This window comes from Filicampus tigris, chromosome 8 (assembly GCF_054856515.1).
Source record: "Filicampus tigris isolate MCC_2025a chromosome 8, RoL_Ftig_1.0, whole genome shotgun sequence".
In the NCBI taxonomy this organism is placed as follows: domain Eukaryota; kingdom Metazoa; phylum Chordata; class Actinopteri; order Syngnathiformes; family Syngnathidae; genus Filicampus; species Filicampus tigris.
The window spans coordinates 20,075,545-20,102,045 of NC_141224.1; the positions used below are offsets into that span (position 1 = coordinate 20,075,545).

The following is a 26,501-nucleotide window of genomic DNA, read 5'->3' on the forward strand; positions in this document are numbered from 1 at the left end:
AAGACTCAGGGGGTCCAATTATGTAGCAGTGTACTAAAAGTGTGTTGTTTTCAAAGCCTACCTGTCCGTCACTATCCTTAATGACCATGAGCACTGGGGTGTCCTGTCCCTGCATGGCTCGGTACAGCGTCTTGATGCTCATGCCATGTTTGGATGTGCCAAAGGCAAGCGTCCACGGGTAACCGATGGTCCGCGGTGGCAAATTCCTTGCAAGCTACGTGAAGGAAAAGGGGAGGGGAGGCACACAAGGGAATGAAAGCCTAAAAACGGCCACAGCGACCAATGCTCAATTACATCCGCAGCGACCTTTTAACAGCATCTGCCATTTAGCGAAAAGTAACACGGCTGCACCATGTCCCTGGAGAAAGGAAGTGGAGCGCCACATGAGAGCGCCTGCTGCTGACACACTGAAGGCTTAACAACAACTTTGCTCCGTGCCAGGAAAAAAAAAGGCCGACTGACAACTGGAGGGGATGAGCAGCTTTCTTTTACAGGTCAGCTCAAAACCTCTAAAATGTACTCTTGACTATTTCGTACAGCGGCCTCCAACATTGTGTTCACTCTCTAATAGTTGATCAGTCGGTGGCCTCTTGTTGTTGGTTCAGCACATTGTGCTCGCGGCGCCGTTATGAAAACGATGCCACGAGCAGACGAGGCTCCACTTGGCCGGCCTCTACGCTGCCCGACTTGCGTCCTCGGGGTGATTACAGCAAGTCGCATATTGGCAATCTATCGGTCAACGTGCCGACTGGGACTCATTTGGAGGTGCGCGAGTGTGTGTTAAAGCAAAATGCCTGCAGGGCCCAAAACACACACGCAGCAACACTCAGGGTTGGTGACCCAGATCTGTACATGCGGATTTCCCAAGTACCTGCTTTCGCCTGCTGATGTGGATTTTCTGTTACAATAAAGTACAATTGAAATTCTCACCATTCAGCAAGTGCTCACAAAGTCAACCTTCCTCACTGTTATTTTGTAACAAAATGACAAACGTTTCAGAGATGAACTGCAATAGCCTTTTCTTCCTTTTTTGAATCTCCAAAATATCATAGCATGTACAAAGCATTCGATCACATTGCTCTGACGACGTCAAACTTATTTCGTTCACAGGCCTAAGGAGACATGTTTGGTGATTGCTCTGGCTGAGATTAATTAAGATTATGGTCCTCAATTAATTTTTTTCTTGATGTGAGCTCTGGTGCAGCACATCTCAGCGTTCACACATTTCCAGCCGTCTGTCAACTGTCATGTTGGAGGATTTGCCACTTCAGCAGTGTTGTTATTGTTGTCAAACTGTCTTCTCTCTTTCTGTACTTGGGCAGGACAGTCATCATGTCACCTAAATGTTCATTGTTACATCTACAATGCTGACAATAACCCGGCACCGGCCTCCACTGAACACAAAGCAGTTGCGTAGAGGGTGTGTGTGTGTAACTGTTTACTTCCTGATGTGCAAATAAGATTAAAAGGTTTTAATGTGTATTACTACATGGTGTTTAAGAGTGGCAGTTCACTATCAGAGTTATACAGGACACACTGAATTTTCAGGTAAATGTTCCTCTTAAGACACCAAAAACTACCTTCGCGCACAATGCAAAACCACAGCGCACATCATGATTTAACAAGCACGTGTACAGCTTTTTATTCTGCTTTTTTGCTAAACTCTCCCAAAAGAAGGAGCGGCCTCAACAAGAGCTGAGAACATAAGAAAAATCGACTTCAAACTTTTGTGTAGTAAACTGACTCTCACTCAAGCAGGAAATGCAGTGTCACCTGATATGAAGTTAAGTCTGGCTGTTTATTGGGTTAATTTTCCACTTGTAAGTTAAAACGTATTGGAGCCCCATATATAACATGGGGGAGGAAACAGATTGACTGTTGAACATTTATTCATTTTCCTACAAAACGGGATGTCTAAAACGTGTATTAAAATAGAAAACAATGATATGCAAATCCTCAACCTATATTCAATTGAATACACTACAACGACATGACATTTAATGTTCAAACTGACTGACACAAAGTAGAAAAATGTGCTATGGTCTGACGAGTCCACATTTTAAACAGTTTTCGGAAATCTTGGACATCGTGTCCTCCAGATAAAAGAGGAAAAGGACCAGCCCAATTGTTGTTAGCACAACGTTAAAAAAAAACCCCAAAAAACATCTGTGATGGTATGGGGGTGTGTTAATGCCCATGACATGAGTAACTTGTTTTGGAGCGACACATACTGCCATCCAAGCAACGTCTTTTCCAGTGACATTCCTGGTTAGTTCAGTAAAACAATTCTGGGCCAAATTCTGCACGTGCTACAACAGCATGGCTACGTAGTAAGAGTGTGGGTACTAGACTGGCCTGCCTGCAGTCCAGACCTGTCTCCCATTGAAAATGAGTGGCGCATTATGATGCGCAAAATACGACAACAGAGACCCTTGACTGTTGAGCAACTGTAGTTGTACATCAAACAAGAATGGGAAAGAATTCCACCTACAATTACATGACATATTGTGTTTTTGTAGCGTATTCAAGTGAATAAAGGTGGAGATTTACAAATCATTGCATTCTGTTTTTACTTACTTCTTACACAATGTTCCAGCTTCATTGGAATTGGACTTTATTTTTATTCATTCCCATGTGAACCTTTGCTTACAAATCCAAAGAAAACCCGGCTTTCTTAGAAGACGTTATGTTACTTGGGAGATTCTACAGTGTCCTACTTTGCTCACAGTTCTGAGCTGATGTTTGTGTACTTCGTGAAGCTGCAGCAGGCACTATACCTTCTCAATTTGATCGGCCTCCAGGAGATCACTTGGCTCTCTGAGGTTTGGTTTGAATGTTTCAGGCTCCAGTTCCGTTTTGATGGACGTGTCATGCTTGGAGTTCACCTCCTCTTTGGTAGTGATCTACAACAACAACAAACAGTCAGTGCAATGCACATCACCAATAAGGATAAAGTTCCCAGATTCCAACAAGTACTTGGGAGATGGATGGGACAGCTCACCATTGTTTCAGGACCTCGACATTTACTTCAGGTACAGCTAATTGGACTAGGAGGTAATCTACTGTAGATGAGTTAGGAAGAGCTCATCTGAACATCCAACACAGCTTTCCAATGCAATTAATTTCCTTGACCACATTTGTGTGTCAAATATAAAGCGCACCTTTAAAGTATGCGCATTTAACAAAATAGCTAGTAATAACTAGCTTGTACGCAGACTGCTTGGAAACATTGGGAAGGAAAGCCTGTCATGAGAAGATAAGACGACAGTCATGACAAAACCTTGACAGTCAAAACAAACCAAGTTCTCTGCGCCCAGGCGATGTTTTCAAAGGCTCTGGAAGTTATTTCATACGTGGTTTGAATAAGTATGCGCTTCAAAAAAACGTAGCGAAATATTTTCTAATCAAAGCAGTGACAGAATTTGGTTTGCAAATGCATTTGTGTGCAACAGTGGCAAATGCCGGAGTGTGCAGTCTGCTGGAGTCTAAAGCCGACTGTGTTGGCAGGGACAGTAGCAAGGCTGGCCACATTATAGAGTGGGCGGGAGGGCAGACAGAGCTGGTCGGGGGCACCTGAAGTCTTTTGCAGAGCGAACGTAGATCTTCGCTGTTTAGAGCATCGATCCGACGGTGGTACTCCGTCATAGACACTACCTGGTAGTACAAAGACAGGAACAGGTAGAACATAAAACGCTGCCAGGTCTATTACTGGCAATGACGAAGGGCTTCTGAAGTCCCATATGTGCATGAAGCACTGCGATCAACGGGTCTGGACTTAAGTGGAACAAAGCGATGGGGGAATTTTCTGGGTTCATTTTGCATGTTTGTGTAATACAAAGGATCAATTGAGGATGTCGTTAAAATAGTTAAAAGATTATACAAAACTACTGCTCTGACAAGACTACGGAAAGACACGCTAATCCAACTCGACAACCAATGCGATGAAACAACTACTCCACTTGAAAAAGAAACTACCATATCAATATAGGACAGTCACTTCTGGATGAGGAATCTGTTCATGGGTACATTTACATTCAATATTTTGCTGAGGTCGCCCTGCTTCACCTGTACAACTCTACATGAGAAAAGTCCATGAGAGAGCTGCTACAGCGAATATAAAAACTCTACACACCCCTGCTCAACTGTCAGGTTTGTGTGATATAAATAGAGACAAAGATATATTATTCCCAAAACTTTTGTGATCTACATACAACCCGTACCCCTCAATTGGGAAAAAAAAAAAAAAAATCATTTAGAGAACTAAAAATAAACAACTGAGATCGGTTGTACAAGTGTGCACACCCTCTACTAACTTGGGATGTGGCTCTGTTCACAAATAACCAAGCACATTCAAACTCCTGTGAAATGGGAGTCAGCAGCAGTCTGCCACCAATTAAAGTGCCACTGATTAACCCAAAATCAAGTTTGGCTATCTAGCAGGATTGTCTTTTCATTTTTGTTGTCACGTCTTCCGGCGCCATGGTTTGCTCCCCGCTGAAAGCTTCCAAAGAATCTGAGGGATCTCACTGTTTATAGCTATCAGTCAGGAGAATGGGACTAAAGAATTTCCAAGGCATTAACTATACCACGGAGCAAAGAAGAGAATGTTTTGCGCAAGAGTGACATCAAGAACTTTATGTCCCTCCAAAATTGGTCAAGACGAGAAAAAAATTGGACAGGGAGGCTGACAAGACAAAATGCAGCAACGCTGAAGGAACTTTTGGCAAGTACTGGCTATTTAGTACATGTAACAACAATCTGCCATCGTCATATGTCTGGACTATGGCGTAGTGTGTCAAGACTTATTTTTATGTAACAAATTAAACAATTCAAGCCCAGCTGTCCATATATTCTGCAAAAACATACTTTCAGCCTGATTCCAATCAAAGGATGCTTGATTGCATGCGTTTTTCTCCTTGGTAAGATATCCAAACTGAGTCCGTGTGTGGTAAATTCAGCCAAATATTAGAAAATGTGAAATTATTTTTACAGTCAACAATTATATACAATCAAGGTTTGTCTGTAGGATGTACACTACAGTACATTATTCAAGTGAAGAGTTTTATGCTCTCCAGTTTGGCTCGGTTTGGGTAAGGGGGAGGTTGGTAGGGACAGAAAAAAACAAAGCATCAGATATCCTCATTACAATCAGGCCTCAATCTGTGCACAGAATACAATAGGTAGCATGAAATCTGATATGAACTGGACATCAGCCAATGTGATGTGAAAACGGACATATCGACCAAACCCCGTCATGCTGAGCCTGATACCATCGAAATACTCTTGATTGATGACGTATACACTCGTGTACAAAAGATAAAAAGATAAGAAAACGGAATAGATAAAAAAGATGAAAAATATCAGCAAGAGGTAGGGGTACGTGGATGAAATAAATTAAATTATTTGAATAAATTAATTAAATAAAGAAAGCAGCTTTCAACAGAGGTGCAAGGAATAATGCAGTATTTGTTCATGGAATGTCAGTCATTCAAAGGTAGATGTAAATAAAACTGTTTTTTTTTATAGAAGAGGATTTGGGCACTGAGTTATAATTGAGAACTGGATGCCCAGTGTAAATACGGCTTTAAAAATGTTTTTGCTTGTTTATCTTCCACTTTGGTAAAAATCTAACACACAATTTTCCAACACCTTACTGACCAGACAAAAATTAGTTGGTCTGCACTAACAGACAAAACTTTAGTCCTGGAAAAAAAGCATTTTATGTCTGGCCGATTTCATCCACCTAAGCCCCTGGCCATTTAAGCACACAATCCAGAGTCCAGACAGAATAACATGGTGACCTTCTAAGCATGGCCTGAGTCCAACAAAGTTACAACCCATGCGGGCAACTCCAGCAGGACACCGTTTCTGTTCTGCCACAACACAATCACAAGCAGAAACAGGCTAAAACGTCGACTCCCGCAACATATTGAACTTTATAGCCTGGTGTATTGCAGGAGAACAAACCCTGTCACAACAGTCACACATACACTGCTTAGAGAACCCGCCAATGTTTGTTGCCCATTAGTAATTTCTTTGTTGGTGACAAGCACTCTCTTTACAACTGCCAATAATGCAGTTAAAGGGAGCTAACTACCATTCTGATAAGAAATGCATCTGAGCCTTACTTCATGTGCAGCTCATTGCAGGCACTCCTGTCATGTCAACAGTCTATCACCATGGTACAATTTACCTCGAGTTAATAATCGTTACAGTTCCATCATTTAATGAAGACCACCAAGTGCATGCGACAATGACTATCTATGTCTTTCTCGGACGACAAATTCAGATCGGTGATATATTTAATTAGGGCCAGGCCTAACCCTAATCCCGCAAGATAATGAACATCATACCTTTACCTTTAATCACAGGATTGGGAAGGTACGGGATGAAAAGATTACGGGAGCGAGATTATACATTAAGAAAAAAAAAAAAATCCTCAGAGTCCAGTAGAAGAAAGGAGGCGACAAACTGTACAATGAATGAGCGACTTTAGTTTTTTTTTTTAAACTGTGGCTGACCTCCAAAATAGGAGCAGTGCGAGAGTGGGAGTCATGCTGAACGGGAGCAGGACGGGATGGGAATCATTTTCAACAGGATGGGACGGGACAGGATTTTATTTGGACTTTTTCTGTGGAAGTGGGATGGGACAGAAGTGAAAATCCACTCCTGTGCCACCTTCTAGTCTATGCGTTATTTTGTTCTGGTGCTTTCTGAGTGTTTGCAGAGATATATTTGATAGTAATAGAGACACCCAGTGCAATTCCTTGCCAAAAAACTGCCATTGGACACAAAAGCCTTGCTTGTAAAAATTAAGATTTGCTTTGTGTTGAATGACCTTATCAATGTTTTGTTGATAATTTCATTATATTTAAGATTTATGTGTAATACATAATGAAACCAGTCTTAGCTCTGTAGAACTACTATAAGTTGTTTGAGTACATAAAGGTAAAAACAAATCGGCAAACATTGGCCATTTCACAGATCATTCTGGCCCATGTTTGAAGAGCCATAATTAGCAGATTTAATTGGCTGGCCGATTAATCAGATATTAAGTTCACACATTCATGTTTTTTCTCAACACTTTATTACAGGTAAACTTTAATGCTTAGCAACGTTACGAAACACGTCACATATTGTACACGTCTCTATGGGTCAATGTTTACAATTAAGTTCAGAACTCTTCAAAGTCGTGAGTCTTGTTGCATGCTGTTTGTATTTGTTGCTGCTCTTAGCGTATTACAGTAGCGGTCGTTTAAAGGTTTATAATTACTCTAATATAAATACTAATTTGTGTTAGCCCATCTAGACGTTTTGTATCATATGTTGGCACTGAGATGTCAGTCTTTTGTTAGACTAAATTATGTTGTTTGGTTTAACAGTTTGGTGTTTAAATATACAATGCTTAATTGAATTTAATTTCCTGTTTCAGTTTTAAAGTAAACTTCACCTAAAGAATGTTTAATTTTCTTTTGTTTTATGTGTCAGTTTTAAAGGAAACTTCAAGTGGGCGTGACAAACAGCTCAAAGCAAGCATACTTTGCCTGTTATTTGGAAGCAAGAGTGTGAGAACAGTTGCTAAGAAATATTCAAATGTATTGAGAGGGATAAAATGTAAATGGCCTCTATTTCGCAGAGTTACCTATCGTGGTTTTGTTTGGAACATATTCCCCTTGATAAACAGGGGTTCACTGTAACTAATTTTCCTATCACCAAGCCAAAAAACGATACAAAAAAATTGTGTGTGTATATGTATATATATATATTTAATTTAATTTTTTTCTTAGAACACGCAAACTATTGTTTTGCTTAAAAAAAAAAAATCAGCAAGCGGCCCCCCCCCCTCGACTCTCACACCGACTGCTGTCTGCCGTGAAAACACTCAAGGATGAGACGACAGCTGCAAAAGCGGCAGTGGATTTAGTCCCCAAAAGAATGTCAACATCCAAAATATGAACGTATTTCGGCTATAAAAAGGAAGATTCAGAACAACAAAACATCATTTGCCAACAGTGCCTTGCCGTTGTTGCTGCAATCGCAGTCACAAGCCCCTGTATGAGTGGGACCCGAGATGAAACTTCATCGACTCAAAAAACAATTACCGACGCCTTCGCTAGCATATCTCCTTATGATAATAAGTCCAAACAGCACCAACAAATCACGGATGCAATATGTTTTACAGTTTTAGTTATTGTTATATTTTTGTGAACAACTCATGGGACTGATGCACCTGCTCTTTAAGTTTCAATAGTTTTGTTCTAATTTGTTTACAACTTTGCTGCTGTTTCACAAAGGTTTTATCTTGCACCTGCTCTTTAAGTTTCAATAGTTTTGTTCTAATTTGTTTACAACTTTGCTGCTGTTTCACAAAGGTTTTATCTTAATGTTATATTTTTGTAAACAACTCAGGCACTAGTACACCTGCTTTTTAATTTTTCAATATTTTATAGTTTAGTTTAAAGGTGTTTATAACTCTGCTGCTGCTTTAGAGGTATTTTATTTTCTTATATTTTTTTAAATGACTCAAGGGTCTAGTGCACCTGCTCTTTTTATTTTTTTGTTTAAAATATGTTTAATATTTTGCCGCTGTCTACATTGAAGTGTGAAATACAATGTTAAATAATCGATTATGTTACAGAGACATGACCTCTGTGATCCCTTTTGTATCCAGCAATCATCATTCACAGATGTACCCCCCCTTAGTCTGGATTAAACGATATTGTATGAATACAATGATGTCATGATGAGTTAACCAAATTATTCCCAAACAAATTTATTCAAGTAATCTGGTGAAAATTCTATTTTTAACATCGCAATATATATATATTGCAATATATCGCACCCGCCCCAAAAATCGCAATATCATTTTTTCCAACATCGTATAGCCCTAATATCAGAGCTGGGCAATTGACCATTTTTTGCCGGTCCGGCCGCGACCCTCCATTGACTTGGGTACCGTTCCGGCCACGCCTCTCCGGCCATATTCATAAATATTGTCGGCCCCCGCCCCATTCCGCCCCCCGATCAAAAAAAAAAAAAAAAAAAAACGTCCGTGATTGACGTCGCTGCGGGAGAGACGCTAACGGCAGAGGCTTTTTAAGGATCATTAGCTGGCTAATTTACTATTCGAACCCGCTGTGGACACGCTTCAAATGCACCAGTAGTATTTACCCAACTGCGTGCTTCCTTGCATTGCGTGCCCCGGGGTTGGATTTGTCGTATTGTATAATTATTTGGGTCCAATAATTATAGAGAAGAGTCGTAGAAGAAGTCGCAGAAGTCGTAGTCAAGTTACTTATTTATTTTGCACACTTCCCCTCCATCCCGGCCTTCAAAATAAAAGCATACCAGCAAACCACTATACACTGCAGGTTTGCTATGGCGTATTTCCGAAAGTAGTGAACGCCAGAAAAAGTTCATGAACTCCACCTTGATGTGCTAGCGTCTGAATATACCCGTGGACACAAATTGTTTTGAAACAAGTCGGGGGGGGGGCGTCGCTTCAAACAGACAGCGACAGCAATGCATATCGTGCCTGCTACAACCATAAAGGGATGACTAGACAATGCATTTAATTTTATTGCGAAAACGATCTGGAAGGTGGCGGCTATGGGGGAACGTGGGTGAGTAGCTTGTTTACTTTGAGTGATGGGACTTTGCAGCAGCAGCAACGAGCTGCGTGGCACATCCGTCTCCGTGTGGGAAACTGTATGTCATCGCAACATGTGAGACAGCAACGTGCGCTCAAGCGTGTTTGTATTTCCTCATTGTCACATCACGTAACCCGCGCCTCCCACCTGCAACTGGGGCATACCATTACAATAGGGGGCAATACCATAATCCCTATAACAGCAGTTGTCGCTCGCGCCGACGCGGGAGTAGAAAGAAGCCTTAAAAAGAAGCCTTTCACCGAGTAGGCTGAGATGATTTTTGGCCGCCTTGCGAGCACGTCACACGCATAAGGGCCGGACTAAAATCAACTTCCAGCCATGCTTAGGCCAGCCGGTTTTAAAAAAATTGTCACCGCCCCACCCGTCCGCCCCAAAAATGGACATTCAGCTGGGACGAATGGTCCGGCCCAGGGACGGACTGCCCAGCTCTGCCTAAAAAAAAAATATATATTATATATATATATTATATATATATATATATATATATATATATTATATTATATTATATTATATTATATTATATTATATTATATATATATATATATATATATATATATATATATATATATATATAAAATAGCAATTGACCAGCAGTGTAAAAACTTGCTTATTCATAACATTTACTGTATTTCTCATCTTGAAACATTCAATTTATTTCCATCATTAAAAAAATACAAAATCTATTTACCGATCACTTCTGAAATGAACTTCACTTAACAATGAGATCTTTAGCATGTTTATCAGAGGAAATAAACTCTGGTGAAAGAACCCTGATGCAGAAAAAGGTTTTCGCTACCATGAAAAAGTGTCATTAGAGCTGAAGGTCACAAGCAATTTAAGGAGATGATGTTTCACAAGCTTCTACAACGGATTAGGCAAACAACAACAAGGAATCACTAACACAACACAGCCATCATGTGGCACAGTTAAGGAATAAAAATGCACATCTAAACCGGAATCCGAGCCACACACTTGTTCGGTTGACACCCAGACGGGTTTGTTTACATGCAAAGTCAAAGTTTAGCCGTGAATCACTCTGAAAGCGTTTAACCTGTCTTGACGACGCCAATTTGTACTCCATCTAATTCATAACATTGTATAGTAACGTTCATATTCAACTGTGTGATAGGTAGGCAATTGTCCTGCGCAAGCGTTTGAGGAAATCCAAACCAAAGACAACTTCCAAGCTCCCGGCAACATCGGAGCATAGTCAATGGGCTCAATTATGTCATAGCTGCCCGCTTGCTCAACAAACTTTCTGACAGCTCTCGCGTGTGGATTCGCTGTGATGACTGAGACAGATAACGCGGCCCCTAAACACGAGCGACCACTTTTTCTACAAAAGTGACACAACAAAAACCGGCTCATTTGCTAGCGGGCTAGTTAGCTTCGCTAGCAAGCTAGCGTGGCTCTCGAACCACGACATCAGCGTTAAAAGCGTACGCACGAAGAAGGTAGAACGCATATACATGAAGTAAAAAATACAAGGAACATACACATGTATACTTAGGTGCCAGTCGTTTCTCTTGGCCCTTCACCCTCCTAGAAAACATGTCTTGCTTCCAGGGCGAGGTTAAAAACACAAAGTCACATCACAGATCATCTAACTCCCCGTGCGGATTGTGGGACACCCGAGAGAGGCATTGAGGGGTTGTGCCCTGGCAACCTTACAGTCTGCACTTAAATAGACATTTTTTTGAAGGTGTCCTCACGCAATACCATAAGAGTGACATCGCTGAACGCCAATTACAACATGGGATAAAAATAGAAACTGCACGCCATTGGTTAGAAATATTGTAACCCCCTCGAAATACTGAACAGATTAAAGCCACAGTAACACCGGTGCGTGCAGCCTCAGCCAGGTTGCTGCATACTCGGCATTTCACATTGTCTACCTTTTGTTGTAAAACATCAAATGCATAGAAACGATTTTGACAAAATTGTTGTTCTACCACATCTGTAGAAGTTACACTTCCCAAATACTCAGTCCCTGCGTACCTGCCTACCTGCCTTTAGTTATTATTAAAATAGAACACATACAACCCAGTAAAAATATTCATTCCCATTGAAAGTTTTCTTCTTTCTGTGATCCTGGATTACATTTTACAAACACTTTAATTGGACTAATTTCCAATTCACTCTGCGAGCTACATATTGAAAGACAACACAATTTCTTTCCCCTTGCAACATTTTCACCTTCAGAAATGATATACTGTGAGAAAATCAAGAATCCAAAAAGTTGAAATCTCTAAATTATAACTTTCATAGCACATTTCGTATTTCACGGCATTTTTGTAAATAATGCATAAGCATGTTGGCCGGTGTCCATTCGGCAAAAATAGGTTGCCGAATGCTGACCAACAATAGCGACAATACACTGAGAATAGTAAACAATTGCACAAACATGCAAAACACTTTGGTTGGAAGTTCAGAATGTGTGATTCCAAGCAAAGCAAGTGTTCACATGGCATACATAAAACACGTGTTCACAAAAATTCACATAAAAATTACAATCAAATCAACAAATGATGTAGTTCACACTAATGCAAAATACAGAAGCAGTTTACAATTTACACTGAGCATTGCATCATGAAAGCAAACTGACTCAAGTGTGAAAATTTCATTTGACACATAATGTAGTTTACAGTACAAGGGATGATTTTGGTTTCACAGATGATGGATTAATAAATAGTGAAGAACTGAATAAACCAAGTCAATAAAACACAAAAAGCACACATGAGGCAAGTTAAGTGGAAGAGCCTACCTCCCATTCTTTGACATTGAGGTCAGTGATGGGCTCGTCCACGGCACTTTCTGACACCTCGTACTTCTTGACAACCATAAATCCAGGTTCTTGTCCCATCCCTCTGACCCCCTCACCATACATATCTGGGCTCCACTGCATGAAGAACACATAAAGGTGGTCCGACCTAGGAGGGACAAATCCAGAAAATCAATTCCAGAGGCAATTTGTTTTCTCGAAACGCCTCCAAAATAGAACAAATAATCATAATGGTGCATAATAAATACTGAACAATACAACATATATCTTATTACATAAAACATTTATCATTTATTGTAAAATATATGTAATGGCTATTAAAAATGCCTTGTCTGGTTTGAAATTTTTGAAAAAGAATCTTTGTATGACATGAAATAATCCACCACACGGTGTTGCTGACTACTCCAGCCTTCATCTATGACTGTAAAAAATTGAAATATAAAATATGCTGTACCGGTATGCACTTTCTAAATCGCGCAATATTTTACCAATTGCGTGAACGTATCTCAGCTGTATTCAGTGTCTTGGTAGCCCATGGCTCATTCATAACCTCACTTACTCCCTACATCCATCCATCCATTATCCATACCGCTTATCCTCACAAGGGTCGCGGGGCGTGCTGGAGCCTATCCCAGCCGTCTTCGGGCAGTAGGCGGGGGACACCCTGAATTGGTTGCCAGCCAACCGCAGGGCACACAAAGACAAACAACGACTCGTACTCACAATCACACCTAGGGGCAATTTAGAGAGTCCAATCAAATTACCATGCATGTTTTTGGAATGTGGGAGGAAACTGGAGTACCACGCAGGCACGGGGAGAACATGCAAACTCCACACAGGGAGGCGGGAGCCGGGATCGAACCCACGACGTCTGAACTGTGAGGCGGACATGCTAACCAGTCGACCACCCTCTCTCACTACACCATTGCAAAATTACTTAAAGACACATCCTGCGCCTCTCCCCCCCCCATCTAGGTCAGATTACAGAGAGTTTATGAGCCGTTCGGTTGTCCACCCGTTCACCTTAGCAGCACTCCCCACACACACTAATTGCAGTGCAATGAAAAGCGAAAGAGCTATAAGGCCGCCATTCAAAGCTGGCTTTGAACCTGAAATGTCGCTTAGCTGTTATCTGTACGAGCGGCACACTGGAAAACGGTTTTCCGGGTGGGAAATGCTGTAGCTAGGCAACCTGTGGCGCAGAACAACAGACTAGGGTAGACTTCTTAAATTCCGAATAAAAATGTGAGGGGGATTTCAGTGCAGAGTCCCGCACTCATAATGTTGCATAACCGAGAAGCAGTTAATGGAACCATGACTTAAAAAAAAAAAAAATGAAAAAAAAAATGACACGGATGCTTGTCTGATTCAAATGTGATTAGCGAAGGGAAAGAGCTCCCTGTCATGACTCAAGAATGAAAAGTATGACAAACTTCAACTGCTGGTTCACACATACAGCTTGTTGCAATGCAAGTTAGGTTAAGTTTTTATCTCAGATTTCCTTTTCTATTATACCGTTTTTGGCAGAATACGTTTGAAGTGATTTAAATGAAGCTAAATCATTAAGAGTGTTCAGTGAACTAAGCCTTTATTCAATATAAAGCACACCCCCGCATACTCGCAGTTCGGCACAGGTGGATTCACCTATTTGCAGCTTTTTAAATTGCGGCGGGGGAGCCCTGTTGTCATGGGAAACACATCTTAGAGCATTTTTTTGACATTTAAAAAAAAAAGCTTTTCAATTATACTTTTTTCGCAGCTGTTTCCTATCCCCGCTGTATGCGTTTTTTAAAAACTTGCGCTTCATACAGCTTAGCACAAAACAGATACTGTATAACGGTTCATTTCTAAATGAACAAAGATGTATGTTGACCTCTCCTGTGGCACAGCAAACCAGTACTCGTGCTTCTTGCCCTGTTGGGCATACTGCTGCATGGATGCGCTGGCATTGGAAACAAACGTCTTCTTCATAGGTTTCCCCACCCGCAGACAAAGGAACTTGTGTGAGTGGCTCGTCCTTCTCTCTGCAGATCCTAGACAAGGAAGAAAAGCCAAATGAAAAGCAAAACGGGACTATTTTAAATTAAAAGAGGTCTATTAACTGCAATGATAAATTAATTTGCATGGATTAGACTTTTGATAAATGTTTCATCTAGATAAGATATATTACCACATCTCCTTAATTGTATATTCTTACAAGATGTAATCTTCCATCTTCAATTTACTGGCTATACTTCATCTGACATTTGTCATTCTGTACCAGAAGCTCATAAGGACCAGAATAAAGGACTAGCACACAATTTATAGTAGCACAGACTGGTGTCTATAATATAATACTTAAATTATCATTATTACTTTCGTAGGACAATGAGCGAGATCGCAATGCCAGGAACGTTACACTAGTACATATCTTGGGCTACTGGTTGAGCATGGCATGACAGACGGACAAAAAACAACAACAACAATCTGCATATAGGCATCATAGTTTCTGTATAAGTACAGCTCGTCTTCTGAGGTTGCTCCTATTAGTTGTGTGGAATGCTGTGCGCAGAATGGAGGGTACAGTCAGGTCCATAAATCTTTGCACATTGACACAATTTTCAGCATTCCAGCTTTGTACAACACCACAATAGATTTGAAATGAAGCAATGGAGATGTGCTTTAAGTGCAGACTGAGCTTTAATTTGTGGGTATTTACATTCAAATTAAGAGAACGGTGGAGGAATTACAACACATTATATATGTGCCTTCACCTTTTTAAGGGACCAAAAGTAATCGGACAAACTAACAATCATAAAGCAGATTGTCACTTTTCAATACTCTGTTGCAAATCCTTTGCAGTCAAGGACAGCCTTGAGTCTCGAACCCATGGACATCACCAGACACTGGCGTTTCGTCTCTGCTGATGCTCTGCCATGCCTCTGCTGGAGCTGTCTATAGCTCCTGCTTGTTCTTTGGGCATTTTCCTTTCACTTTTGTCTTCAGCAAGTGAAATGCACGTTCAATCGGATTCAGGTCAGGTGATTGACTTGGCCGTTGGAGAACATTCCAATTCTTTGCCTTTAAAAATTCTTGGGTTGCTTTCGTGGTATGCTTTGGGTCACTGTCCATTTGCATTGTGAAGCGCCGTCCAAAGAGTTTTGAAGCATTTGGCTGAATATGAGCCACTAGAAGTGCCCGAAACACTTCAGAATTCCTATTTGCTGCTTTTGTCAGCAGTCACATTAAAAAATATAAGAGGATAAGAGATCCACTTGCACTGGCAGCCAAACACGCCCACGCCATTAACCTACCACCACCATGCTTCACTGATGAGATGGAGATGGTATGCTTTGCATCTTGAGGAGTTCCTTCACTTCTCCATACTTTTCGCTTTCCATCATTTTGGTACTTTGTACAAGTTGATCTTTGTCTCATCTCTCCATAAGATGTTGTTCCAGAACTATACGGGCTCTTTCAGATGTTTCTTGGCAAACTCTATAATCTGGCCTTCCTGTTTTTGAAGCACAATACATGAAACAATAATTATCCAATTATTTTTGGTCACTTAAAAAGGTGGAGGAACATATAAGTGTTGTAATTCCTACACCGTTCACCTGATTTGAATGTAAATACCCTCACATTAAAGCTCACAGTCTGCACTTACAGTACATCTTGATTGTTTCATTTCAAATCCATTATGGTATTGTACAGTGCTGGAATGCTAAAAAATGTGTCAATGTCCAAATATTTATGGACCTGACTATGTCCTTAAATTGTTGACGCCTTTTGCAGGATAGCTGCCAGGCAGGTTTGTTTCTTCCTAGGGAGGAAAATGTGTGAAAATTGCTGTTTAGCAGAGTCCAGCTATGGTGGTTAATATAGCACCAAATGAGTCATATTGAGGCTCTGTTCCGACCTGGCATACATCATCCGTGATTTGATCACAAGCAGACAGCTCGAGATACAACAGTTCAGAGCGGGCATCAGAATGCATCCCCACATGAGAATAGTGACCCACTTGAGTTTGTAGCTCACAAACACCAAACGTCCGGTTGTATTAACCCCAGATAGATGCACAACACTATTTTAGCTATGCCTCTTTAAATCAAAAAGGGCCGATCCATGCAATCTGAGGCAATAACCCGAACAGCCACATGAACCTAGAAGCGACATAAAAGTTGCATACTTCCCTTGCCGAATCCCAAATGCTCTGGATGTGCATGACTGGGCAGTGGGCTCCAAATCAAATGACAATGGATAGCTTCAGGCCACATCTATTTTGTTCATCAAAAAATACACTTTGTTTCATTATAATTTTGGTTTGGAGAGTATGGTTTTATACAAATGCTTCAATTATTAGAAAATTATTAAAACTCATAAATTAAAGAGCAGTTTTTAAATGTAATTTAATTTTTCATTTGCACATGAAACATTTTCATAATGTAAAGTATAACATACTATTGTAATTGCTTTTATTCTACTGCTTTCTGTAGTGTAGTGGTTGTCTATAGGTGTGTGCAGTGCGCAACGAAAATGAATACAATCTGCAAAGAAAGTTTTTTTTCTGTAACAGAGAACACACTAATTTTTGGGATGGTGATTAGACATACAGTACCTGTGGTTGAATTGTTGTGAATTTGAATCTTTAATCTACAATCTGGTACTGTAGTAATACTTGGTAAAACGGTAAAACTTTATAGTATAGTATGCCATAGAAAACATACATGTACAGTAAAGACACATTGAAAAAGCACTATATGGATGCTATAATCATGCTAAAAGTAACTTAAAAGTAGTAAGTAACTTGAATTACACAAGGCCTTCTCAAATAGTGGAGTGGGCCCATTTGGGGAGGGCCGAGGCGCTGTGTGGCTAGGTGGCTGGGTGTGGATGCATGTGACCCTGGGGGATATGCTCTTTTTTTGCCATACTAGAATAAATTGCACATCCGCGACACTTGGTGGCAGTGGCACTCTTAATCATTATTATTATTTTCAGGCAAACTGATGCACTTCAAATATTTGCTGTTAAGAGTTTGAAGCCCATCTTTGGCAAGTTACCATCTCCTTACTAACACCAGAACACAACTGAAACAGAAAGACAAGAGTCTCTATTACTGAAAAACATGCTTTCAAAACATCACACACAAGCTTTTTAAACAGATTATGATTAACTGCTCATTTGATACTAGCCTAAAAAGTCTGAAATTTCGATACTTGACCAAAGAATAGTGTTGCGCCACAGTTTAGCTGTTTTGAAAAAAAGCAAAACAAAACAAAACAAAAGTGTTTACCCTGTGAATTCTGTGTGCTGGCCTTTTGTCCTTGTTCCACAGGATCTTTCTCCACTGCCCCTTGTTGCATAGAGTCTGTTTTGGAGGCTTCAGTCCCCTCATTGGCATCCCCCAGTGGAGTGGCTGTGGCAGAAAGGGTGTCTGTGTCAAGAGGGGAGGCTGCGCTTTGGGACCCTGGACAAGAAGTGCTTCTGCTACTGCTGGAGCGTAGGGCCTGGCTAGTGATGGTGCTGGTAGTGGGTGTGCTTGGTGGCTTCTCTTCACTGTGCTGCTTGTATCCCAATGGGGACTGAGTAGTCTTTTCTGCGGCAGTGTCTGAAGGATTATCCATTACTGTGGCGGCGGCCTTTGCTGCTGGAGGCTCTTCAGGATGGCTGACTGAGCTGTGGTCACTGCCTGGGGCCTGTGAGCTAGTGGGCTCCTCCTGGGTCACGGTTTGCACAGACTCTACAGAGGCGCAAGAGGACTTGTCCAGACAGACATCCTCACTGGACACTTGCTCTTCCTCCCTGATGGGGGACAGCTCAGACTCCGTGAAGACATCTTCTGAAATAGAGCCCTCTGTGCTGCGCGGGGCAGTGCTGCCACTGTCATTGGCCCCTGGGTCTCTTTGGATCTGCTCTGGGTCCTTCTGCTGGGAAGGATGTCTCTCAGACGGCAGAGGCTCTAGGTCACTGGAAAGATAAACGGTGTGAAATGATGCATCAGCATTTATCAAGAAATACTAATGCCCTAATGACTTATGTTTTTTTTTTTTTTTTAAACACCATAGTTCACCAAGTGATAAAGAGCACTTGGCACATAGATGTGGTATATATTGTTATGTGTAGTGGAGATTGTCTAGTTATTGTCAAAGCATCTATGTAACCAGTACACTAGATACAACATACAGGACAGAATTGCACTATTCCTGAGAGGAGGGAGAGTCAAAGAGACAGATTGCCAGCATAATAACTGCTCCATGGGCAGTGACTCCCTACCAGCTAAATACAGCACTGGTCAGACCATTCTGCCAGCACAGGGAAAAAAAAAAAAAAAAAGCAAAAGACTCCACTGGGCTCCAACACTATATTTATCCTTGCATAATTCAGGCTTGGACAATCTTGTAACTTAAAAACAATCCAACTGAAGCAAAAGAAAAACAGACGATTCTGTGGGAGGAAACAAGTAATTCCACAGAGGTGGCGAATTTCTTCTGTATACAGAGCAACAACCAAAGCGTAGGAAGGTGAAGGCATACTTAATTAACCCTGGTATAATTGCATTTTCATTCTTATTTTGGTAAACACGGGAAAAGAATTAAACTGTCAATTGGTTTCTGATGCAATCAGACTGTGGGTGCAACAAGAGAATAACATTGATTAGAACAATTTTGCTTACATTTCTAAGTGTGTCAGAGTTGGGGGTGATGTGAAACAGGAAAAAAATGTGTGAACCATAAGAATGAGCATAGCAGTCACATTATATATAGGGGCCGGCCGGAATAGTGACAAAAGATACCTCTTTTAATTTAGATCTAACCAAAACAAAAAGGTAAAAGTAGCAGCATGTGGCATTTAAACACGTGCATTATACGACCTTTGCCCTCAATCACCTCAAGCACGTTATCAGTGGAGCTCTTAATCGTAATAATAGAAATGCTCCCCAGTTTTGAAGCATGAAGACTAAATAAAACAAATTCATAACAGTCGACCATACCAAGTTTCATCTTGGTGAAGTTATCCTTTAAAAAAAAAAGTTAGGCAAAATATTTGAGGGAGATTTGGTTGATTTTCTTTTGGGCTGAAATAACACTGAAAAAGAACTTGTCTCGAATCAGTCATCTTGTTTAAGGTAACAGTAAAAATGACTTCAGATGGTCTTTTAAAAAATAACAATATAAATTACATTTGCAGTAAGTGGTCGCTCATAGCATGAACATTTTCTTCCTTTTATAATCGATTCAGATTGTGTGTGAGATGTGTTTTAGCTCTCTTACTCAGGCACAGTCTCTCTGATCTTGGGGTCAGTAATCTCTTTAAAGATGGCAGCAGATTGGACCTCTTCCAGAGGACACATGATACCATACTCCTCGCATCCATGAGCCTGAACCAGAGGGTCCATCCGGTGAGGATCAAACATGATGTTGTTGGGGGTCACCAGCAATACCCCACTTACTGAACCCTGAAAAAAGGCAAAAGGAAGAAAGTAGGATCTGTGAGGAGCTGTGTCTGGCTGCGATTATAACTCTGCATTACCGTTCTCTATGTCTCTATGTCTCTGCTTACAGACAGAAAAGTGTAGTCTCACTTTCACCAGGAGCAATCGTATAAATGTTTCAATGTATAGAAGGATAAAGTTACGATTTTATTTATCACTAAAGATAAATAAAACCCCAATTTTTTAAAAATGGCTGGACTAAGCATGGCCGGAAGTGGATTTTAGTCCGGCCCACTAATCGGCCCTCATGTGTTTGACGTGGCCGCGAGGCGGCCAAATTTAATCTCAGCCTACTCAGTGAAAGGCTTCTTTTTAGGCTTCTTTCTACTCCCGCCTCGGCGCGAGCAACAACTGCCGCATTGATTCACAGGACTGACATATTGTGCTGTTGGCAACAGGTCTGCGACACATGCCACGCACACATCAGGAAATGTTGCTGCTCTGATCGGTCCATTTTAACAGTGGTAATCTAGTATATGTTAATACTGCTCATTCGTACCACCATGAGCGCACGTCCAGCACAATAATTAATCTGGCCGTGCTGAACGTGCGCTCCCTTTTAAACAAAACTTTTATCATAAACGACCTGATTTTAGACAATAATTTACATGGTATACTTTTGTCTGAGACATGGCTTGGTACAGATGCTCCAGTTGCTCTCAACGAGGCTTGCCCACCGAATTTTAACTTTTTATTTTCTACAAGGGATGGCAAAAGAGGAGGCGGGACTGCATCAATTTTTATTAATACTCTTTTATCAAAGGAGATCATTTTTAGCAGCTATTTATCGTTTGAACACCATGCCTTTGTTTTTAGCAGTCCCCCTATTCTCTGCATTACCGTCTATAGACCTCCCCATCATTCCACTTCTTTTATTACAGAATTTTCAGAATTCTTATCCATTTTATATTCCAGTTATAACAGAATATTAATAACTGGCGATTTTAATATACACATGGACAACATCTCGGACCCACTATCCAGAGATTTTTCAAACCTTTTAAACTGCTTGGATTTTAAACAGCACGTCTTGCAGCCAACTCACAACAGAGGACACACCCTGGATTTGGTTATAACCTATGGCTTGTCTGCTGGTGTGTCCTCTGTTGTTGACTTGGCAGTGTCAGACCACTACTGTGTCTATTTTAACATCGCCAGTTTTAACCATCTAGCAGTCCCGGTCAGAACAGTGAAGAAACGCTACCTATCTTCTGAGGTGGCAGCAAATTTTATCGAGATCTTAAAAAACACTCCTGCTGACATTTTACCTGCACCCTGTGATCTTATTGTTGACAATTTTAACCTACATCTTAAATCATCATTAGATTCAGTAGCTCCACTTTTAATTAAAACAACAAAAACAAAGACTGTACCCCCGTGGAGAAACAATGCTATCAAAATATCAAAGAGAAAATGCAGGAGTGCAGAGAGGAGGTGGAGAAAAAGTAAACTTACAGTACACTATGAAATTTTATGCGAACAACTGAAATCTTACAATAAAACAGTAAAACTGGCAAGATCTTCCTATTTCTCAAACCTCATTACAGTCAATAAAAACAACCCCAGGGTTCTCTTCTCCACCTTTGAACTTTTAACTAGTTCTGATTTTAATAAGTCCCCACAGAGACCAACAGATGCTCTCTGTGAGGACTTTGCAGACCACTTCAGAAGTAAAATCGATGACATAAGATCCAGTCTTTTAGCCCGTCAAAACACAAGTTTTAATAAACCCGGACAATCATATTTACATGAGGAAACACTGGAAAGTTTTGCCCTGGTTGATGCAAGGACACTTGTTCGAGTTTTCTCCCAGGTAAACCCAACAACCTGCCTTTTGGATCCAATTCCCACATTTCTTTTTAAGACATTTTATGGATTTTTTGAAGAACAAATTTTAAATATAGTCAATTGCTCTCTTCAGACAGGCGTCTTCCCAGCTGCCTTTAAAACGGCGGTGGTGAAGCCCCTTCTGAAGAAGAGCGGTTCTGACCCGAGCGTTTTTAATAACTACAGACCCGTATCCAACTTACCGTTTTTAAGTAAGATTTTAGAAAAACTGGTTTTCATCCAGTTGAATCATTTTTTAAATACAAATAATATTTTGGAGAAATATCAATCTGGTTTTAGGATGAACCACAGTACGGAGACTGCTCTTTTAAGGATCTTAAATGATATTAGGTGCACTGCAGACGTGAGAAAACTCACAGTCTTGGTGCTACTGGATCTAAGCGCTGCTTTTGATACAGTAGATCACCAAATTTTATTAAATAGACTTAAAAATCTAGTGGGCATCTCTGGTACTGTTTTTGACTGGTTTTATTCCTATCTCACAGACCGATATTTCTTTGTAAGTATGGATACTTGTTCCTCTAAAACTCATGAAATTAAATGTGGGGTTCCTCAAGGTTCGATTTTAGGCCCCTTACTTTTTAATCTTTATATGCTTCCCCTCGGGGATGTCATCAGGGGACACGGCATCAGCTTTCACAGCTATGCTGATGACACGCAGCTGTATATTGCCGTGTCTCCTGATGACACAGGACCCATTGATACCCTTTTAAATTGCATTTTAGATATCAAGTCATGGATGGCAGATAATTTCCTACAGCTCAATGAGGACAAGACTGAGGTCTTAGTTATCGGTCCCGAAGGTCAGAGAGAGAAGCTTTTACCAAAACTACACATTTTTAATCCCTCACACTGTGTGAAGAACCTTGGCGTCATTTTTGACTCTGAGCTCAGTTTTATTCCTCATATTAAAAATGTAACCAAGATTGGTTTTTATCACCTTAAGAATATCGCCAGAGTCCGCCCGTTTCTCTCTCAGGCTAACACGGAAGTGCTGATGCATGCCTTTATTTCCTGTCGTTTAGATTACTGTAATGCCCTGCTCTCTGGCCTCCCGAAAAAGAGCATTTCACCACTGCAACTACTGCAGAATTCAGCCGCTCGGGTGCTGACGAGAACCAGAGGGCGGGAGCACATTACGCCAGTTTTGAAATTGCTGCATTGGCTCCCTGTGTGTTTCAGGATCGATTTTAAAGTACTTTTATTAGTTTATAAATGTGTTAATGGTCTTGGGCCATCTTATTTATCTGATTTGCTTTTATCATACCAGCCCTCGCGGATCCTGAGGTCCTCTGGCGCCGGCCTTTTATTTATTCCAAGGGTGAGGACCAAAATGCATGGCGAGGCTGCATTCAGCCATTTTGGTCCTCACCTTTGGAATAGCCTGCCAGAGGATGTCAGGTCTGCAGAGACTGTTGATATTTTTAAGAGGAAGCTCAAGACACACCTTTTTAGTTTGGCTTTCAACAACTTTTAAATAATTTATCTTTTCTTTTGATTGAAGATAATTCTATGTTTTGCTTTGAATGTTTTAAAGCACTTTGAGTTGCATTTTTATGTATGAAAAGTGCTATATAAATAAAATGTGATGATGTGATTATGTCACATGTTGCGATGGCATACAGTTTCCCATACGGAGAGGAGAGAGAGGATGCAGCACGCAGCTCGTTGCTGCTGCAAAGCAAACTAGTTTGGCAATAAAATTAAATGCATCATCTAGTCATCTCAGTCCCTCTATGATTGTAGCAGGCACGATGTCCATTGTTGTCGCTGTCTTTTTGAAGCGACGACCCCCGACTTGGAACGTAACTGTTTCAAAACAACTTGTGTCCGGGAGTATATTAAGCTGCGCGCAGCACTCAAGTATGACGCTGGCACATCAAGGTGGAGTTCATGCACTTCTTCTGGCGTCTTCCCTACTTCCGGAATTATGCCGTAGCAAACCTGCTGTGTATAGTGGTTTGCTGTTGTGCTTTTATTTTGAAGGCCGTGAAGGAGAGGAAGTGTGGAAAATAAATAAGTAACTTTGACTAGTAAAGGTGACTGCGACTTCTGGCCATCTGTTGGACCCAAATAATAATACAATACGACAAAACCAACAATGGAAGTAAGCACACGCAGTTGGGTAAGTAGTAAAGTACCATGGCGCATTTTGAAGCGTGTCCACAGCGGGTTTGAATAGTAAATTGGCCAGCTAATGATCCTTTAAAAAGCCTCTGCCGTTAGCATCTCTCCCGCGGCGGCGTCAATCATGGACACTTTTTTTTTTTTGGTGTGGGGGGGCGGTTGGGTGGGAAAATTTTCATGTATAAGGGCGGGGGGTCGCGGCCAGAAGGGTACCCAGGTCAAGGGTGGTGGGTCGTGGCCGGACCCACAAAAAAGGGTAAAGTGCCCAGCTCTGACTAGTAGTAAGTTATTGACTATTGATGCTTACCACTTAAATACATTGATTTGCAAACTGAAAGTGAATCAGCAGTGGTTCAATACCATGGATCTTTGTGTGTGTCTGACAAAGAAAGCTGTCTCCAACACACACATGCTTACAGGCATGCGGGCAGTTGATAGCTGAAGTCTGTCAAATTCATTGAAAGAATTCAAAGTTGTTCGAATTAAAGGGGACATATTATGGAAAATTGACTTTTTAATGTTTGTATACCAAGTTGGGCCTCTGGAGTGCCTGCTCATCCATCATGTGTGAACTTAAATGACCAAGTAAATCTTTAGTTAACGGTCTCGTTCTGAAAATGTGTATGTGGATGAGCAGTTACACATAACCACTTCAATGACAAGTGTCTCAGCCAATAGGCTTAGATAGACCAATCTGATGTTGGCCAACTGTGACCGACGCTTACACCATGTGGCGTCGGGCCAACTGTCGGTACGTCACGCTGGAAAAATACACCATAATGACAGACGGCGACCGTGACCATTAAAGTACCTTCTGCGCATGCGTGACAAGTAATACCCCTCCATACCATCGGTAGCGGTAGTCACTATTCCTCATGGTGAGAAAAAGCTAACTGGAAAGCTATTGGCCGGGGGCGGATTATAAAAACGTAAACAATGCATTCAGCTATATTTTTCGCTCATGATGAACTTCCACACGAAGCAAACCCTCACGTTCTTGACACAGTGTCGTGAAATACTTCCATTGTCAACCCTCGCTCTTGTACTTGTAAGAAGATTAAGGCAGAAAAGGCGTGCTCGCTGTTTGTCCGCACTTGTCATTTCCCGTTCGTGCTCCGTGCGCTGATTCGCTAGCTAACAGCCAATCAGATTGACCAAATGTCACGACTCACGACGCCAATTTAACATGCTGAAACACCCACCAGACGCTTCCTGATAAGGTCTCATGTTACGACGGTGTTCGCTACATTAATCAGACGGCGCAAACAGACGCCCTGACGCTCACTGACGCCCGACATCGGATTGATGTATCTAGGACTAATGACTTGGCAACTAGAACCACTTTGACGCTGTGGACAAAGCATTATTACGTCAAAAAGGTAACCAGATCTGCATGTTAGCAAAAATGAACGCTAACAGTGTTATTAGCGCTGGCCTCAGATAATTATATTCATCTAAGTTGTCAATGTGGGAGTGTGGGGCATGTGTGTTTGCCACTGTCATGTGCCACAGAGGTTGATAACAGCATTACTGCCTGAAATGTAGCACTTGCTTGATTGCTAGTGAAGAAGCGCGGGGGGTTTGACTTTCATGATATGTTCATGCGTCACATATACAGAGGTAAGTGTTTGCATCTTGCTTTGTCTTGAAGCTAATCGTCCATTCAAGGAGGTGTGAAGTCGGACTTTTCCGACTTCCGACGAGGAAAAGTGCACTAGAATGTGAAGGTATAGAATAGAAAGGTCAGAGTTGAGAAGTTGGGGGGGAAAAAAAACGAAAGAGTTCACCGACCGACTTCAACGTTCCTCAAATGCACCCGCTTCTTTGACATATTCTGTAACAAGGGTCACCAACCTTTTGAATCTGAGAGCTACTTTTAATGGGTACTGATTAATGCAAAGGGCTACAAGTTTGATATACATTTCTGAAATTACCCTTAATGTTTTTAGTACTATATGTTGTTATTAATAATTAATGACATCCATTTATATGACACTGATCATGTTGATGAGTTCTCACAATAATTATGAAACATAAATATCAATATGCAACACTTCTTCTAAATATAAAAGTTAAGTACTTCAGGTTTCTTCCTTAAATGTTTTAATATTTGTATGATTAACTTAACATCTTATGCCACCATAGAGACAGTCTTACCTTTCCATCAGTTATGTACTTGCAGTTGATCTTCAGGAACTTCTCTGTAAGGGCCTCTTCCTCCTCGGAGGTGGATGACACCACTCTGGATTGACGTAGAGCAGAAAACACAGGGGGGAGAACAGCCTCTGGTCTGGAGGGTCCATCTGAATCCTGTGGGCATCAACGGAATCATGGGCGCAAAGAGAAAAGAAGGCACAATAATTATTTGTGAACTGGGTCTCACAAAATTAATTTTCAAATGAGAGCAAAAGTACAAACATTTAAGATGTTCCACTGTATCCTGGTTAAAAAAACCAATTCATTCAGAAAATAAAGTCATACGATAATATGCACTGACAAACACGGAAAGTTTGTTCCACTTGGAAGCACATGGTGTAACTAATTTGTGTCTTATTTGATCAAACTAATGCAGTTGAGTCTCTAAGTAGTATATTAACTA

At 41.0% G+C, this 26,501-nt stretch overlaps 1 protein-coding gene across 9 annotated transcripts in view; it reads right to left on the reverse strand.

Annotated features, from left to right (window-relative positions):
• The window catches only part of oxr1a (oxidation resistance 1a), a 188,321-nt gene that overhangs the window by 3,270 nt on the left and 158,550 nt on the right, over positions 1 to 26,501 (reverse strand). For 8 of the 9 annotated variants that reach the window (XM_086037172.1, XM_086037171.1, XM_086037177.1 and 5 more), the window contains 8 exons: positions 26,060 to 26,212; positions 19,707 to 19,891; positions 17,729 to 18,402; positions 14,327 to 14,486; positions 12,436 to 12,601; positions 3,574 to 3,654; positions 2,778 to 2,903; positions 62 to 214 (listed from right to left, as the gene is read on the reverse strand). In XM_086037172.1, the coding sequence (XP_085893298.1) occupies positions 62 to 214; positions 2,778 to 2,903; positions 3,574 to 3,654; positions 12,436 to 12,601; positions 14,327 to 14,486; positions 17,729 to 18,402; positions 19,707 to 19,891; positions 26,060 to 26,212 (1,698 nt within the window). The remainder of the gene's footprint in view (positions 1 to 61; positions 215 to 2,777; positions 2,904 to 3,573; positions 3,655 to 12,435; positions 12,602 to 14,326; positions 14,487 to 17,728; positions 18,403 to 19,706; positions 19,892 to 26,059; positions 26,213 to 26,501) is intronic. The other variant, XM_086037173.1, reaches the window with a different exon arrangement.